Here is a 16,623-nt window from a genome sequence, read left to right on the forward strand (position 1 = left end):
GAAGGAGAACAAGCCAAAAGGCCACGTCGGCTCCGGAAACCTCGGCTTCACTAGCTCGTTCATTCACAGGTCAGAGAACCAGGAAGTCTCGCGATGCCGCCAGCCGTGGTTGACAGCTCGCACCGGGCTGCGGACTTGGGATTGGACCGCTGATTCTGCGGGGCGGGGCACAAGGGCCGTCTCTCGGCGCGATTCGACTCTCGCGACATTTGCCTCCAGTCTCGCGAGCCTTGGCGTGGCACTGGGCTGCTGGCCCGGGCCGGGAGGAGGTGGCCTTCCGTTGGTGACGTTGGGCTCGCCGGCAGGGCGTTCTCCTGCGCTGACCGGAGCTGTGCGGCCAGGTGAGGAGCTCCGCGGGAGTGCGGGAGCCCGCGGCCGGGGCGGGCGGCGGGCGGCCTCCTGGCGGCCGCGCCCCTGGCTCCGGCCCCGCCCCGCCCCCCGGCTCGCCCGCCCTCAGCGCCCTCCTCCCTGTCCGCAGCTCCTGCCGCCGCCGCCGCCGCCGCGCTCGCGATGGGCGCCCAGGACCGGCCGCAGTGCCACTTCGACATCGAGATCAACCGGGAACCGGGTGAGCCGGGGCCTGCCGGGGCCTGCCGGGGCGGTGGAGCGCGCCGCGGGCCGGGCGTGGGGAGGAGCGGGCGGGCCGCTCAGCGGAGCGCTCCTGCGAGTCCAGCCTGGCTCGTCACGAGCTGGTCAACTGCCTTCCCGTCTCCCTCGAGGACCGCTGGGGAAAGGGCTCAGGCGACAGAAGGGCTTGTGTGCGTTCCCGAACCCCGGGACTGCGTCGTGGATACGCCGCCGCTGTGTTGTTTTGTCTTAGGAATTCCAGTGTGCAGCCATTCATTAATACACAGACACACACAGGGAGACTTACACATACATGCGTGCACATGTACACACACGCACACATAAAGCATGCACGTATACAGCATAAACATACATACACATGTATAAACATACGTTTGTTTTCCTGAAATACTTGTTTCAGGCGCAGAAGTCCTTGTTTTGTTTTGTATTTCGAGACAAGGTTTCTCTGTATGGCCTTGGCTGTCCTGGAGCTCCTTCCATAAACCAGGTTGGCCTCGAAGCTGCCTCCCAAGCACTGGTATTAAGACGTGTGCCACCATGCCGGCTAGGCTCAGGAGTTGTAAACTGCAGGAATTTTAACACATTTTATGTTTCGGATGTCTTGGGAGAGCTTGTCCTAGGCTCTGAAGGTACAGCAGTGACTAAAACAGCTGCCACTTTTATGTTTACATCCTGTTGGAAGACCACAGGCAGTTAACAAAGGGTTAAAAACACATTCCTTCCAGTGCTGTTCAGTGAGGTGGTGAGAAGAGGCCGTTGTGTGAAGACAGTTAAGTAGATGAGAAGCCGGACCATGTGGGTGTGTTTGAGAACCGCTTGACGTGGACAGCAGTTTTCGAGGGAATGCAAAGGGCCCAGTGTGGCTGGAATGGAGGGAAGGGAGTAAGGAGAACCCGACTCCGTGATAGAGGAAGACAGCAAAGCGTTCTGAACAAAGAACGAAGTGATCTTAAAAATTTTGTCTCTCCCATTTAACATTTCAACCCTTAACTGTTTCTGCAGTACATTCAGCATTTACCAAACTTATTGTGGAGATTTTTTCACAGACCTTTGCAAACCTAAGGTGTGAGCATACTCAGAAAGCAATAATTAGTTACTTAGAAACGTAACTCGGAAGTAGAGCATTTTCCTAGAATGACCAAGGACCTGGCTTTGATCCCCAGCACCACAGATATGGATCTTGAAAGGAAAATACTTAATGTGGCTGCACAATCTTTGCTTAATGTCTATTTTTTTTTTTTTTTTTAGGGCATCTTCTGTTTTTAAGGTTTTTTGTGTTTTTTTTTTTTTTTTTGTTTTTTGTTTTTTTGGGGTTTTTTTTTTTTTTTTTTTTTTTTTGTGCAGTTCTGGCTGTCCTGGATTCTCTCTCTAGACCAGGCTGGCCTTGAACTCAAAGAGATCTGACTGCCTCTGCTGGGATTAAAGGCATGTGCCACCACTGCCCAGCTTGTTTTTAACCCTTAAAAACTAGTAAAACTCCTGTTATCTGGAGCATGTATTAACTACTGAGCAAAGATGAAGTAAGAATCATACAGGAATATAGTTGAGTGGGAGAGTGCTTGCCTATCATATGTAAGCTCCAAGTTCAATTCTCAGCATCACAGATACAGTATCTGATTTACTTTAACAAGCAGAGGTGGTATAGAAATCAAGATACACTGCTAAGAGTTGAATACAACGTAGTGTATATTTTCAGTTACCATCAGTACAAATGCAAAACAGGTTAACTTTTGAATTATAAAACTATGGAATGAATGCAAATGCAGATTTAAAGGGGGAAACCTTTACATTATATAGTAGTTTTTCTGTATGAATTCAGTGAATTGTTCCTATTGGAAATAATTCTGACTGTTCTTTTGTTGTTATTAAGGCTCTTAATGAATATTTTAATTTCTTTGATAGAGGAATATTCATCTACATGTCTCTTACTTATTGATGTAGTGGTGGTTTGTAGCTTTTAAGAAACTGACGCATTTATCTAATTTGTCAGATTTGTGTACATAGGCATTAGTTGCCATAGTCTGAAGTCATAGCTCATCTTTCCCTCCTGATTGAAATGTGTGGTTTACCTCTCTAATGGCAGCATGAACCTGGGAGAGTGGAGCCTAAAAATGAGGCGGACAAAAGTCTCATGCTATGGCCAGTTTTATTCAAAGCATCAGACAGTTTATACTCTGCGGGTTAAGAAGAGTCACCTGATTAATCACAATCACAAGCTGCTCATGGCAAAAACATGTTTTTCCATAAAGGCATAGAAACAAATAATAGCCAGTTGTAGTCAGTAATCTAAATTGAACTCACTCCTGTCTGTCACACCTGGGAAGGTCATGAAAACACATTCTAAGAACAATTCCCTGTTTTTGAAGAAACCGAAGCCACAAGACTCTTGTTTCCTTGGAGTTTTCTCACAAGCACTTTGACTTGCTGAAACTTCTCAACAGTTCCTCCTTAAGAATTCTTAGGAATTTGGCCTAGACTGGAAGTTTGTAAATTTAAGGTCCTCTTGAGCTAGAAATTAAGTTTGAACCTTGAGGCCAGCCTGACAACTTAATGGAGTCTCATAGGGTATAAAGAGTACAGGGGCCTAGTGGCCAGTCCTGAAGGCTAATGAATGAAGTTTTTTATTGTTTTCAGTGTGCTCGCATGTGTGCGTGTGCGTGTGTACGTGTGTACGTGTGTACACGTACGTGTGTATGGGTTTGCATCTGGCATTTTACATGGGCTCTGGGAGTTCAAGCTTAGATCTTCACACTTGTGATACAGATGCTTTGTCTGTTGAGCCGTCACCCCAGCCTCGCCGTAGGAGAGTGGCTCTCACCCTTCCTAAGGCTGCAGCCCTTTAATACAGTTCCTCATGTTGTGTGACCCCCAAATAGAACATTATTTCGTTGCTACTTCCTAACTGTAATTTTGCTACTGTTGTGAATTGTAGTGCAAATACCTGATAGGTGACCTCCAAAGGGGTTGATTGTGACCCATAGGTTGAAAATCACTGCTCTAGGATACTTTAAAAAAATTTTCTGGAGATAGCAGTTTGCTTTGTTTTTATTTATATTTTATGTGTATGGGTGTTTTGCCTGCCTGCCTGTATTTCTGTGTGCATCTTTAATCCCAGCACGTTGGAGGCCAGAAAGGGCATAAGATCCCTTGGAACTGGAGTTACTGTGAGCTACCAGGTGGGTCTTCTGTAAGAGCAGCCAGTATTCTCAACTGCTGAGCCATCTCTAGTTGGATATGGCAGTGTTTTTAACCTTGCACCAAATTAAAGTCATAGCAGCTTTATTTTTTGTCTATTCTCCAATCCTAATGTGCTATAGAGAACACAAAGACTTTCTGCTAACCCTTGCCTCCTGAGATTAAGTCCAGTAGAAAATGTTCTACATCAGGTTAGGTTATGATAGTTAGGCCTACATCTCTGAATGTTAGACTTCATATTTTCAAATTTATTGTGCTACTAGGAGATAAATAACTTAGTCACCTGTAAAGGAGAACTTTGACCAGCTTTCATTAAAGTGGTGGTTCTCAACCTGTGGGTGACAACACCTTTGGAATCAAACAACCCTTTCACACAGGGGTCTCCTAATACCATCAGAAAGCACAGATATTTACATTATGACTCATAATAGTAGCAAAATTACAGTTGTGAAGTAGCAACAAAATAATTTTATGGCTGAGGGTCACCACAGCATGAGGAACTATATTAAAGGGTCATTTAGGAAGATTGAGAGCCACTGATTTAAAGCCTTGTTAGTTTTAGGGGGAAGACGAAAAATAAAAACCAAAAAAAAAAAAAAAAAATCCACTTGATTTAGATGTTTCTATGATCTTAAGAAAGCCTAGGTTGAAGCCAGTCTAGTGGCACACACCTTTAAAACCAGCACTTGAGGCCAGCCTGGTCTACAGAGGGAGTTCCAGGACAGCCAGGGATACACAGAGAAACTGTTGCTCTGGCTGTCATAGAACTTACTTATGTAGACCATCAAACTGGCCTCCAACTCACAGAGATCTACCTGTCTCTGCCTCCTGAGTGAGTACTACACTGGAATCTCCTAGATTTGGAGTTTAGGTGGTTGTGAACCTCCTGGTGTGGGTACTGGAAGTTGAACCCAGGTCTTCTTTTAGACAGGATCTCTCTATAGTTTTATGTTGTGTTTTGTTTTCAGGATAGAGTTTCTCTGTGTAACAGCTCTGGATGTCCTGGAACTTGGTTTGTAGACTAGGCTGGCCTCAAAACTCACTGGGATCTCTTCTGCCTAGAGTGCTGGGATTAAAGACTCTTGCCACCACACACCCTATTGGTTTTTGTTTGTTTATTTTATCCTACAGGCCAACATTGTACAATGATTTCAAAGATCTAAGTATGTTCTGACTTGCAGAGCTTGTATCTTTTTCTTCAAGAGTCAGCTAAAGTTTTGAAGTTGTTTTAAACTTTGACTTTGTCAGAGTTTAGTTTGAGAGTGTTGACACAGGGAAGTTTCCTCACATGATGGATGGTCAATAATGATCCCTCTGGTTGTCCTGTGGGGGCCCACAGAGGCTCCCTAGTGAGGTCTTACTCAATGTCTGCAAGTCTGAGCTTGCTTTGCCCAGCAGGGATACATAATGGGATGATTTGGCCAATGACGTGGTTACCAGGTATTTTGAAGGGTCTACACTTGTTGGTACTTTATACCTCAACCTTGAAAGGGGGAGGTCTTTTGCCCCTCCCCTTGCTGATATAGAAAAAGCCCATCATGAATAAAGTCCAGGTGACTGGGTATTGACCCAGGGTCCTCCTGAAGCTATCCTATGTCTGTCTTTCTCATTGTCTCCGTCTGTATTTCTGTCTAATACTTCCTCATTCCTCGCTCCTCCCCAAGAATCCTTCTACATGTCGTAGCTGGCCTCTGACATTGTCCATGACAGGTATCTGTAGTGCAGTAAAGGACAGATTGGGATAGCTAGAAATATATTAAAACTGTTAATAAAAACAGTAGGACTCAGTTTGTGTCTATTCTAAACATGACATATTTGATGTACAGTTTATTTTGATTTATACTGCTTCTTTAAATAAAATGTCCATAAGGGAAAAGACTTTGTAGAATGAGGGAGGAGATGGAATTAGGAGAGAATTATGAACTAAAACTCCATTTCTTGGGGGCCAGAGAGATGGTTCAGCCGGAAAAGGTACTTGCTGCTAAATCTGATCCTCTGAGTTTGATCCCTGGAACCTACACAGTGGAAGGAGAAAACTCATTCTTGCAAGTTGTCCTCTGACCTCAACACATGCTTTGTAATACGTGCATACCATTGCCCCCAGTAAATAAAAGGATATGTAGTAAACTTTAAAAATATTTTTACTGAGACTCTTTGAACAGGTCTATATAGTCAGAACTGGTTTCTTATTTGTTTTTGTTTTTCAAGACAGGAGGGTTTCTCTGTGCAGCCCTACCTGTCCTAGCATTCATTCTGTAGACCAGGTTATCCTTGAACTCAGAGATCCACCTGTCTCTGCCTCCTGAGTGCTGGGATTAAAGGCGTGCAATACCACTTCATGATTCAGAACTATTTTTTATGATTATACTAAAACAGGATTTGCACTTTTCAGGAAGATCTCACTTCACTGACTTGAGGGCTAATGGAATATGTGCTTGGATATTGTATCTTAAAGGAATGTCTGAGTTTTGATTTATATATGCTAATTAACAAGTATAACCCATTAACAACATCTTAGTAATTTTAAACAGTTCAAAAGAATATGGAGCTGGGTGTTAGTGGTGCACACCTTTAATCCCTGCACTTGGGAGGCAGAGGCAGGTGGATCTCTGTGAGTTCGAGGCCAGTCTGGTCTACAAAGGGAGTTCCAGGATAGCCAGGACTGTTACACAGAGAAGCCCTGTCTCGAAAAACCAAAAAAAAAAAAAAAAAAAAAAAAAAAAAAAAGAATATGGAGACCAGAATTTGTGAACAGTTTTTAGGGCATAGTGTGTTTCTTTTTATTGTTTTTTATTGTAGACAGCATTGGTTCTTATGAGCAGCCTTTTCTCCCCTGGCTCTCAGGGAGTGGAACATGAGCATTGAGTGTGGGTACAGTTTAGGTGATTGGCTCCAAACAGCTGAGGGAAGAAAGCTCCAAAGACAGCATGGAAGAACTTTCCTTCTAACTGTGCTGAGCAAAACAGACTGTTATGGAGGGAGGTGCTAATGTACTGACAGGGCCTGGTGGGTCACACAGCTTAGTTAAGAACACTTGGGAGTGTGTGCAGCTCAGCACTGGAGTGCTTGCTGTGCGTGTGAGGCCCTGGGCTTGGTCTTCAGCCTAGCAAACCAAAGACGTACTTTTTAAGAGGGTTCTTAGTTCTGTACTAAAGGACTCCAATATACAAGAAGGCTCTGTTAAAAAAAACACTTTAAATTGTACAATTTTTGTGCTAGAGAACTCACTGTGTTAGATCTCCAAAAAACAAAGAAGAAACTTACTATTACTAGGGTACCTCCCAGTTCTTACATGAATATTTGTATTAACTTGTTCACTGTTCTTTTTCCCTCATATATTTTGTTTCAGTTGGTCGAATTATGTTTCAGCTCTTCTCAGACATATGTCCAAAAACATGCAAAAACTTCCTATGCCTATGCTCAGGTCAGTGAAGTTTTTAACCTGTTTTCAGTAAGAATGCCTGGCTACTTGTATCTGTATCTGCTTTAGGCAGGGGAACTTTCATAAAAACGTAATTGTCTGTGAAGTAAGTTTTATAGCTAAAATGTTATCATTACTTCATATGAAATGAAGTAATTGAGAGGACAGGAAGAAAAATAAATCATCTTTAAAATGATAAGATTCTATTTCATGTGGTACAATTTTTATGTATTAGTTTGTCAAGTAGGACATCTTCAAAATTAATTTTATCTTGGAAAAATTTTACCTAAATTTCAATTTTTTAAATTATAAAACATGTTGTTTTCTATTATGTATCATTGTACATACCCTAGCCAAGCAGAAAAAAAAAAAAAAGTTAAACATTAGAAATAGCAGACTTCATTTTTAAAACCTTTATTTGAACACAAAGAGACACAATGTTTGAACTAATTTATTTTATTCATCTCCATTCTTACCTCCTGTAGCACATAGAATTGTTTCTGGATCAGTTTAATACATGAACTGCTTTGTGTTACTTATTTTAGTTTGTACGTTATGTATGTGTGCTACATACATTGTGTCTTACATCTCTCAGGTATCAGCACATGGGAGGGATTTGACTGCAGATTAGCTTGTTGGTTATTCCCATAGAATGATGGTTTGTAGCTAAACTTCTTTTTTTTTTCCCCCCAGGGGAGAAAGGCCTTGGGAAAACAACTGGGAAGAAGTTATGTTACAAAGGTTCTACATTCCACCGTGTGGTTAAAAACTTTATGATTCAGGGTGGGGACTTCAGTGAAGGTAGAGCTAAAAGTTATATTCCTAATAAATCCATCTGTCACTTTTTAAAGATTCTCATTATTTTTTTTTTAATGGTGAATATCATGTCACAGAATGATGTGAATATTGTGTCCTCAGTGCATCATTGGATGAACAGATGTTACAGATCGAGAATTTGTGAAAAAGTAAAAAAAAAAAAATGATGTTGTATTGTATGTAGTTTATTTTATTGACATAAACTATCTCATAGATTACCTTTCAGTGCACACCACAGTATTGTCCAATTACAGCTATTCTAGAAATTAGTGTGACTTAGTGTGACTACTACTGGAAATAAATGGGTCATAGAGATCATTTTTCTGATAGTACTTAGCATGATATTTTAAAGATTAAATTAATTGAATGCACCTAGAATCATAGGTTTTTTTGGTAGGTAAAAGGTTCAAGATTTCCTTCAAGATATTGAGGCCATCAAAAATAATTTATTGGGCTGGGAAGGTAGCTGAATGGTAGAGCACTTACTTGGTATGTATGTACCAGGCCCTGGTTTCAATCTGAAGTACTGCAGTACTGATGATGGTGATGATAATTGTAATAGAGGTGGATGTGGTGGCGTACACCTAAAATCCCAACACTTGGGAGGTAGAGGCTAGGGATTTTAAGGTCACACTGACCTACACTAGTGAGGCCGTGTTTTAAATCTAAAGCAAATGGAGCTAGCAAGGTACTAAGCAGGTAAAGGTACCTGTGATTAAGCCTGATGACCTGAGTTCAATCCCTGGGACTCACATGGTGGAAGGAGAGAACTAACCCTTGCAGGTTGTCCTCTGACCTCCACATTTACACTGTTGCACACATACACATGTGTGCATACCCTAGTAGATGTTTGAAAGATACTAATTTTCATGTGTTGAATATTTCAAATTTTCATTATGGCTCATTGTTTTCAGGTAATGGAAAAGGTGGAGAATCAATTTATGGTGGATACTTTAAAGGTAAGGCCTGGTATTTTGTGTTTTTTTTGTTTCAGTTCTGATATAAAGCAAGTTTGGTCGCATACTTTAATGAGAAGAGGTTTACTTGTAGTTCACGTTTTGCATGAAACTAATGCTGCATGAAAATACTTTATTTGCATGAGTTTGGGGATAAATTATATTGTAATATATAACTTTTAATTGACAAGATTAATTAAGGCTAACTTTAAGGTTAAACATGACTTTCAGCATGGAGGTTAGGCAACTATATACATGAAAACTCCTATCTTCCTGCCTAAAACTGTCAACATATTCTTTTGTTTATAGAGAATGTGGTCTTTTGCAAAATGAAAAGGTAAGAGAACGAAGCTCAGTAACACAAACTCCACTCTGCTCCCTTGTGCCCTCCTAATAAATCCACGGACAGTCTGGTCAGGTGGTGGCTGGATGTCTGTATTGTTTGAAGACTTGGAAAATCTATGTGATTTCATACATGCATCTGTGCCTTTGTTTCTTTACAATTGGTTATTCGTTCTACATCAGGGAAAAAAAGAATCTAGTTGTGGTTCCCCCCCGCCACAAACCAAGCAATTTCTTTGAATAAAAGTTGGTATTTTTTTCCTTTCTCAAAGGTTTGTATGTTTTCTTTTGTGTACTAGAACTTTACGGTTGTATTTTACTCCTACAGTAGTAACATTTCATAAGTCTAACTATTGCACTTCCCCAAAAAGCCTTAGAAAAGTCAGTTGCAGGGATTTACAGTGGGCTCCAGCATTGCTGGACTTTGACGCTATCAAAGCTTCAGTGTGTAATGGTCTTTTATATTTCCTTTGGGGAAAATGGATCACTACTCTTTTTTCAGAAGCCTGTCCCCAAGGTAATCATTTTTTTTTTACAGTTTTATGTTTCTGTTTGTTCTAAAGAAAGATTTGTTTGTATGAATGTAAAAGGAAATTTGTTTTAAAGATGTTTCTTCCAAATACTTACCGGGCCTGACCCTGCTTAATTTCTGATATTAGAGGAGATCAGGCGCATCCAGAGTGATATGGCTGTCCAGTTTTAAAGATAGTCTACTGAATTAAAGCCATCTCTAAGTGGTGGTGATGGCAGATTTTTTTCCCCTTTCTAGCTTGTTCTAATGGCATGTAGCAACTTACACTTAATGTTGTGGGCCGCTTTAATGTGGCTATTCTCTGTGGCAGATGCTTTTGTATCTTAAGATTGTATTTTGCCTTTTAAAATGTTAGTTTCACACAACTTTCTTCCATAGGTAATTTTGTGATCCTTTTGATACTTAATTTGATATTTTCCTAAAACTTAATATATGTAATATTTTTGTTTTCATAGACCAGCTGACTTCAGTAGAATAATAAATTTACCTTACAAATGCTAAGCATTTAAGATTAGGCTTATTAAACTCACCTACGTATAGTTCATGTGTCAGGCTAATTGGAAACTTGAAGGAAATACATTGAACTGTAGATATTTTTCTAAAAACTTCGTGACTGGTCTCCCTGAGAGTCGGTGGTTTATGTCATTAGCCGAGTGGCTTCTGCTGGAAGTGACTGTTCTAAGGCTGTTTGTGCAGTGTTCAATTCCTGTTCTTTTCCTCAAGGCTTTCATTAGTATCTTTTCGGCCTTTTTGTGCTTTTGTTACTTGATTAGTTAATTTTTTTTTTCTAAATATTGCCAAATATCTTACCTACCAGAAGAGGAATTTCATCCTTTGCTTTCAATTTAGTACTTGAACATGACTTTAAAAGCTGCTTATAATTGGAGACTAACAAATTTGTGTTTTCTTCAAACAGATGAAAACTTTATTCTCAAACATGACAGAGCGTTCCTTTTGTCAATGGCAAACCGAGGGAAACATACCAATGGTTCCCAGTTTTTCATGTGAGTAGGCATAATGCAGAGATGAGCTTTTCCTACAGAGAAGCGCTGTTCATGAGAAAGATGGAATAGCTAACCTCATTTTACTGCTCAAACACTTGACAGCTTTGGTTTGACTCTGTGTTTCCGATGTTATGTAGTAACTGTAATCTCTAATGGCTTCTTCAGCGCTCAGCACATATCCTGGATTTGAAGAATGGAACCGAATAATATAACCTGAAGGCACATGCTGTTTCCAGAATATGCTGCCATCATGAGGAAGGAATTTGTAGCCTTTTCCTCATTTGAAGGCTTAGTTTAGAAACCTAGATTGGAATAGGAACTCATGATGAACATGCAAAAATTGTTCATGATGTAGCCTAGCGGGATGTGGCGGTGCACGCCTTTAATCCTAGCACTTGGGAGGCAGAGGCAGGCCGGTCTCTGAGTTTGAGACCATCCTGGTCTACAGAGTGAGTTCCAGGACAGCTAGAGCTATAGAGCTACGTAGTGAGACCCTGTCTCAAAAAAAGAGAGAGGAGAGAGAGAGAGAGAGAGAGAGAGAGAAAGGAAAGAAAGAAAAGAAAAGAAAAATTGTCTATGATGGACCCCTAGGCATAAAATGGTTTGGGTTAAATCATCATGTGAGGTTTTGGTTTTGTTTTCTCTCTTACTGTGAGCTTGTTTTGAGAGAGGTAACCTTTTCTAAAAGGAGGTATAGGAACATTATTAACTCAACATTGGCTGTCATTTTCCCAAAATTTGTAAATATTACTCAACAAACTTTAAAGTACTAAATTTTCTTTTCAAAAAGCCAAATAACTTTTGGGCTGGCTCTGTGGTTCAGTGTTGGTAGAGCACTTGACACATAAGCCCAGCAACCCGAGTTTGATCCCCAGAACCCACATAAAGGTAGAAGGAGAAAATCAACTCTGCAAAGTTGTCTTCTAATCTCCACATGTGTGCCTACATACATATACAGATGTCATGCACAGTAATAATGGTTTTTTTCTTGTTAGTATATGCATGCACAACCAAAGACTAGATTCTCATGTAAAAATTCTAAGTAAAACCTTTGGCATACTTTTAATTACATTCTTATCTAAACCTATTTTTTTTATTATCTCATCATATAAAATATGAAAGGTAATTGCCCAGCATGCAGCTTAGTAGTTTTGATAGTAATCTCTGTTGTTCTATGTATGTTGGAGAAATATCTTATTCATGGTTTATCACGTTTTCTTTTACATCTTTCTGAATGGATAAATATGAATAGCGCTTCTCTGTCTTTAAAGGAGTCAATTATTCATATAAAAAACTCACATTTTAAGTTTGAAAGATTGCCAACATGATCTGAAGAAGTTCAGATAAGGGGCATTCTCTTCCTAAAGATGTCCTAAAAATGGAAAGCTAGCAGAAAGTGATGATGCTGAGTTACAGGGGAAGGAAACCTGAGACTGTCACTTATGTGCCCTGTTTTGATCCCACAGATGGTTAGTTACACACTTTTTCACTGGAGTACTTTTCCTAGTCTTACCCTTTGTTGGGGGCGGGTACAGTGCAAAGTAAAGAGGTAGATTTTCAAAAACTTTTTTGTAGTAACTCCTTGTCAAAGCTGTTTGCTCTAAGGCCTCTTTGTTTCCATTTTTAAGCTTATCTGAACTGTAAACATGAAAAACTAACAATTCATTTGTCAGGATGGTGCCATCTGAGGGCTCTAAAGTTTCTTTTTTATCATTACATTTAAAATTTGCCTTATCAGGTAGTAGCAGTTTCTTGCCTTTATTGCATATAGTTAGCTTATTTATACAGACCTCTGTTACTATCCTATTACCTTATCATTTTAATAGCTACTTAAATCTTTAGAAACATTTAGTAAAGGCATTACTGCTTTCACTGTGGCCTAATTTTGCATTGGACTGCTGTTTGAAGAGGAATGCCAAATGAAAAATTTAAATCAATAAATTAGAAATAAAAAATTTAAGCTTGTTTTCATAATTAACTATAGCTAGCACTAAAATCACTGGATGCATGGGAAAAAAATCTATCTTTAGTTTGGTGAAATTTATTTGAAACTTCCTTGTGGAGAGGAGTTCACAGTTTTGGAGGTAATTGAACATTTTACACCCACACAAAGTTTGTTCTAATTTTTTTTAAGTGACTTGTGTGCCTATGTGCTGCTTTATGCTGGCTGAAAATTCCGGTTTCCACAGGTTGCAAGATTAAAATCAAACTAATGTTCACATTTCTGAACAAAATATCCTGAAAGAGATGGTAGCCAATAAAGGAGAAGTCTTTGAAACTCTATATCTTGCAAGCTAACGTCCTTTTGGAGCTGGAAGTGTAAAAAGAATAATGTACTGTCTTTAGTTGTGTGTATAATCATAGAGAGACCTACCCAGTGGCTTTCCTGGAACAGCTCTGGGCTTTTGTTCTTTGACCACACATCTGTGGCACCTTGAGTAGTAGTTCTGAAACGGAAAGCAAGAGAGGCTTCACATGTGTCTTATAGATTGTTTCATTGGTCTTGCAAGGACTTGTAAAACATCTGCACAAAATGATACTCAGTTTGTGTCCCACAAATCTTTTACAGTTCCCAAGGAGTAAATTTGGTGCTGTTAGTGTGGCATGTGGAAGCCTCAGGATTATTGTGCTCTGTGCACTAACTGTTGTCTTGATGCTCACACATTTAGCAACTTCCCTTCATAAGGTGTACACTATTTTCATCAATATAATTTCACATGTATTGTTTTAGTGGCTAAATCTGTGTGTGTGTGTGTGTTGTGTGTGTGTGTGTGTGTGTAGAGAGAGTATATCTTAGCAGATATATATTTTATGATCATACATAGTGAAGATGAGGTTTTCTTTACAGCTATTTACAATTTTAATTATTAGCTGCTTGTATTGACTGCTATATGAATTGGTGCTTCTGTTGGGGAGCTTATATAGAAGAAAAGACATTTATGGGGAGTAGTACTGCTCAAGAAATGGGAAAGAAATGGTTTGTGGCCCCATCCTCATAAAGTTCTAAGGAAATAAGAATTCATATTGAAACATTTTTTTTTTTAAATGAATTCAGAATCTTGGAACCACACTCACCAAGTCAACCCCTGTTAGTGTTTACTCATTTCGTCATTTTCTGTTCATTTTTTAGGTCAAGTATTTTAAAACAAACAAAAACAATAAATGCTCTAGGGCAGAAAGTGTAGTTCAGGGATCGAGAGCTTGCCTTGTATGTGCAAGGCTGTAGGCCCAGTCACCAGCACTGCAGAAACAGATGCAGCAGTGAACGAGTCAGGTAAAAGCTGTAGAATTAGAGATCATGTGGGACACGTTTCATGTTGTATAGAGAATGAATGCTCAATAAGGAAGAAAAGACATGCCCAGTCTAGGCTGCTCTAGAGTCTTCTCTCACATTCTGGAAGAAAATGTTAAGACAGGAGAAGAAAGCTGCTGACAGACGGCATGCTCCAGGGTCATAAGCACTGTGTTCTGAGTCACTGTGGTTAAGTATCAGAGTCAGGGACATCCTGCTGCAAAAGAAAATGACAATTACTACTTTCGTGGGATGGAATATGTACCTAGCTATCAGGGTGCCTGGTGTGGCTCATACCTGTGATTCCATGCACTCAGGTGGCTGTGGAAGAAGAACAGCTGTGGATTTGAGTACAGAGTGAGTTCCGAATTATTCTAGGACACACAGCACAAGAAATCTGTCTCAAAAAGCCACACACACACACACACACACACACACACACACACACACACACACACACACACAAAGAAATCTTGGTTTTAGTTCTGTTTTTCTGTACCCTGAGTTAATTTTTTTACTCTTTTTGTTATTTATAAAAGCCTATGTCTTTATGTGTGTGCATGTGTGCCTGTTCTCAAGTGTACTTGAGAGCAGAGGTTAGAAGTTGACATCAGGGGCTGGAGAGATGGCTCAGTGGTTAAGAGCACTGACTGCTCTTCCAGAGGACCTGGGTTCAATTCCCAGCACCCACATGGCAGCTAACAACTGTCTGTAACTCCAAGATCTGACATCCTCACACAGACATTCATGAAGGCAAAGCACCAATGCAAATAAAATAAAAATAAAAATTGATTTTAAAAAAAGTTGTCATCAGGTATCTTTCTTTGTCGACCCTTCTCCCTTATTTTTTTTGAGACAGTTTCTCACTGAAGCTGGAACTTTCCAGATTCTCCTAGACTAGCTAGCTGGAAAACTCCAGTAACCCTCCTTCCTCTGCCCTTCCCAGTTCCAGCACTACAGGTACATGCTCTTACCAGCTATTATGTGGGTGCTGGCTATCAGAACTAGGGTCCCTCATGCTTACACAGTAAGTACCCACTGAGCCATCTGCCTAGCCCCAAATAGCCCTATTTTTAAGATAAACTATAAACACTTTGGTACAAAAATGTCATAGAAGAAAGAGCATGTCTTACAAATTTCTGAATATATGGAATGATTTGTGTACAAGCATTCTTTAAAAGAAATTGTTCTATAGCTACCTAATAATGTTCATCAGAAAAGCTCCTCAGAAAGACATAGGACTCATCTTGTCTAAACCAGGAGCTGCAGCATTCACTCCCTCAGCTGCTACTAAAATATTGGTCAGTACAGGTCTTTTTTTTTTTTTTTTTTTTTTAAACAAAAACAAAAACCAGTATTTTGTGCACATGAGTGTTTTCCCTGCATGTCTGTGTACCATGTGCATGCAATGCCCTCAGAGGCCAGAAGAGGGCATTGGATCCTCTGGGACTGGAATTGTGAGCCACCTTGTAGGTGCTGGGCATTCAGTGCTCTTATGCTGAACCATCTCTCCAGCCCCAGTGTAGGCCTTTTATGGCTTCAAAGCTTTGGTGAATAGACTGTCACTGGCCACTATTTCTGGTCATGATAATTTTTATGAAAACAAGATGAAAAGAAAAGCTCAACTTGACCTTTAAACAAGATTTGTTTTTTTCTTTTTCTCAGTGCTGGTGGTCAGACTTAAGGGTCTTGTAAATGCTGTACAAGCAGTCCTCTAAACTGGGTTGGCTGCAACTCAGAGACCCACTTGCCTCTGCCTCCATGTGCTGGCATTAAAGACATGTACCTCCACACCCAGCCTGTTGATTTTATATCTATGAATGAAGTTCTTCTCTTTCCTCCCCATTCATGTGTGTGGCTGTTCTGCCTGCATGTGTGTCAGTGTACCACATGGACACCATGTCTCCTGAGACTGGGTTACATAGCTGGTTGTGAGCCACCAGGAGGTGCTAGCAAATAAACACTGGTCCTGGAGGAGCAGTAAGTGCTCTTAACCACTGAGCCACATCTCTAATCCCCAGCTTACTACAGAGGTCATAAATAAGACAGGGGCACGTGATCTAGGATTTTTGTTTGTTTGTTTGTTTTTGTTTTTCGAGACAGGGTTTCTCTGTGTAGCTTTGCGCCTTTCCTGGATCTCGCTCTCTAGACCAGGCTGGCCTCGAACTCACAGAGATCCGCCTGCCTCTGCCTCCTGAGTGCTGGGATTAAAGGCGTGTGCCACCACCGCCCGGCATTAACTTCAGAAATTTTTTAAGAGGGAAGGAGTTTGTGATATTTGAACTCAAAGCCACTTTGTCTGAATATTGGATGTCGTTTCTAACACTTGGGCTTAGATTTACTGAGTGCTTGTGCGACATACATGTTAGCAGTCAGGAAGAGATGTTGTATCTAGTTATCATTTCTGTGTATTTCCTTTGTATTAGAGCTGAGTTTCAGAAGGTTCTTCTGTCTGAGTGACCTTGGGGACACAGCAT

General features: G+C 40.5%; 1 protein-coding gene across 4 annotated transcripts in view; it reads left to right on the forward strand.

The window, feature by feature from the left end:
- The first annotated feature begins 228 nt into the window (after positions 1-228).
- Nktr (natural killer cell triggering receptor) overlaps positions 229-16,623 on the forward strand; it is a 38,750-nt gene continuing 22,355 nt past the window's right edge. Inside the window, exons 1-6 of one of the 4 annotated variants that reach the window (XM_028890474.2) lie at positions 229-341; positions 479-568; positions 7,133-7,207; positions 7,898-8,005; positions 8,935-8,979; positions 10,767-10,854. In XM_028890474.2, coding sequence (XP_028746307.1) covers positions 511-568; positions 7,133-7,207; positions 7,898-8,005; positions 8,935-8,979; positions 10,767-10,854 — 374 coding nt within the window. In that variant the 5' untranslated portion in view covers positions 229-341; positions 479-510. Of the gene's footprint in view, positions 342-478; positions 569-7,132; positions 7,208-7,897; positions 8,006-8,934; positions 8,980-9,285; positions 9,314-10,766; positions 10,855-16,623 lie in introns of those variants that run through there. The other 3 variants (XM_037208056.1, XM_037208055.1, XM_037208057.1) reach the window with 3 other exon arrangements.

Source organism: Peromyscus leucopus, chromosome 7, assembly GCF_004664715.2.
Source record: "Peromyscus leucopus breed LL Stock chromosome 7, UCI_PerLeu_2.1, whole genome shotgun sequence".
Taxonomy (NCBI): Eukaryota; Metazoa; Chordata; class Mammalia; order Rodentia; family Cricetidae; genus Peromyscus; species Peromyscus leucopus.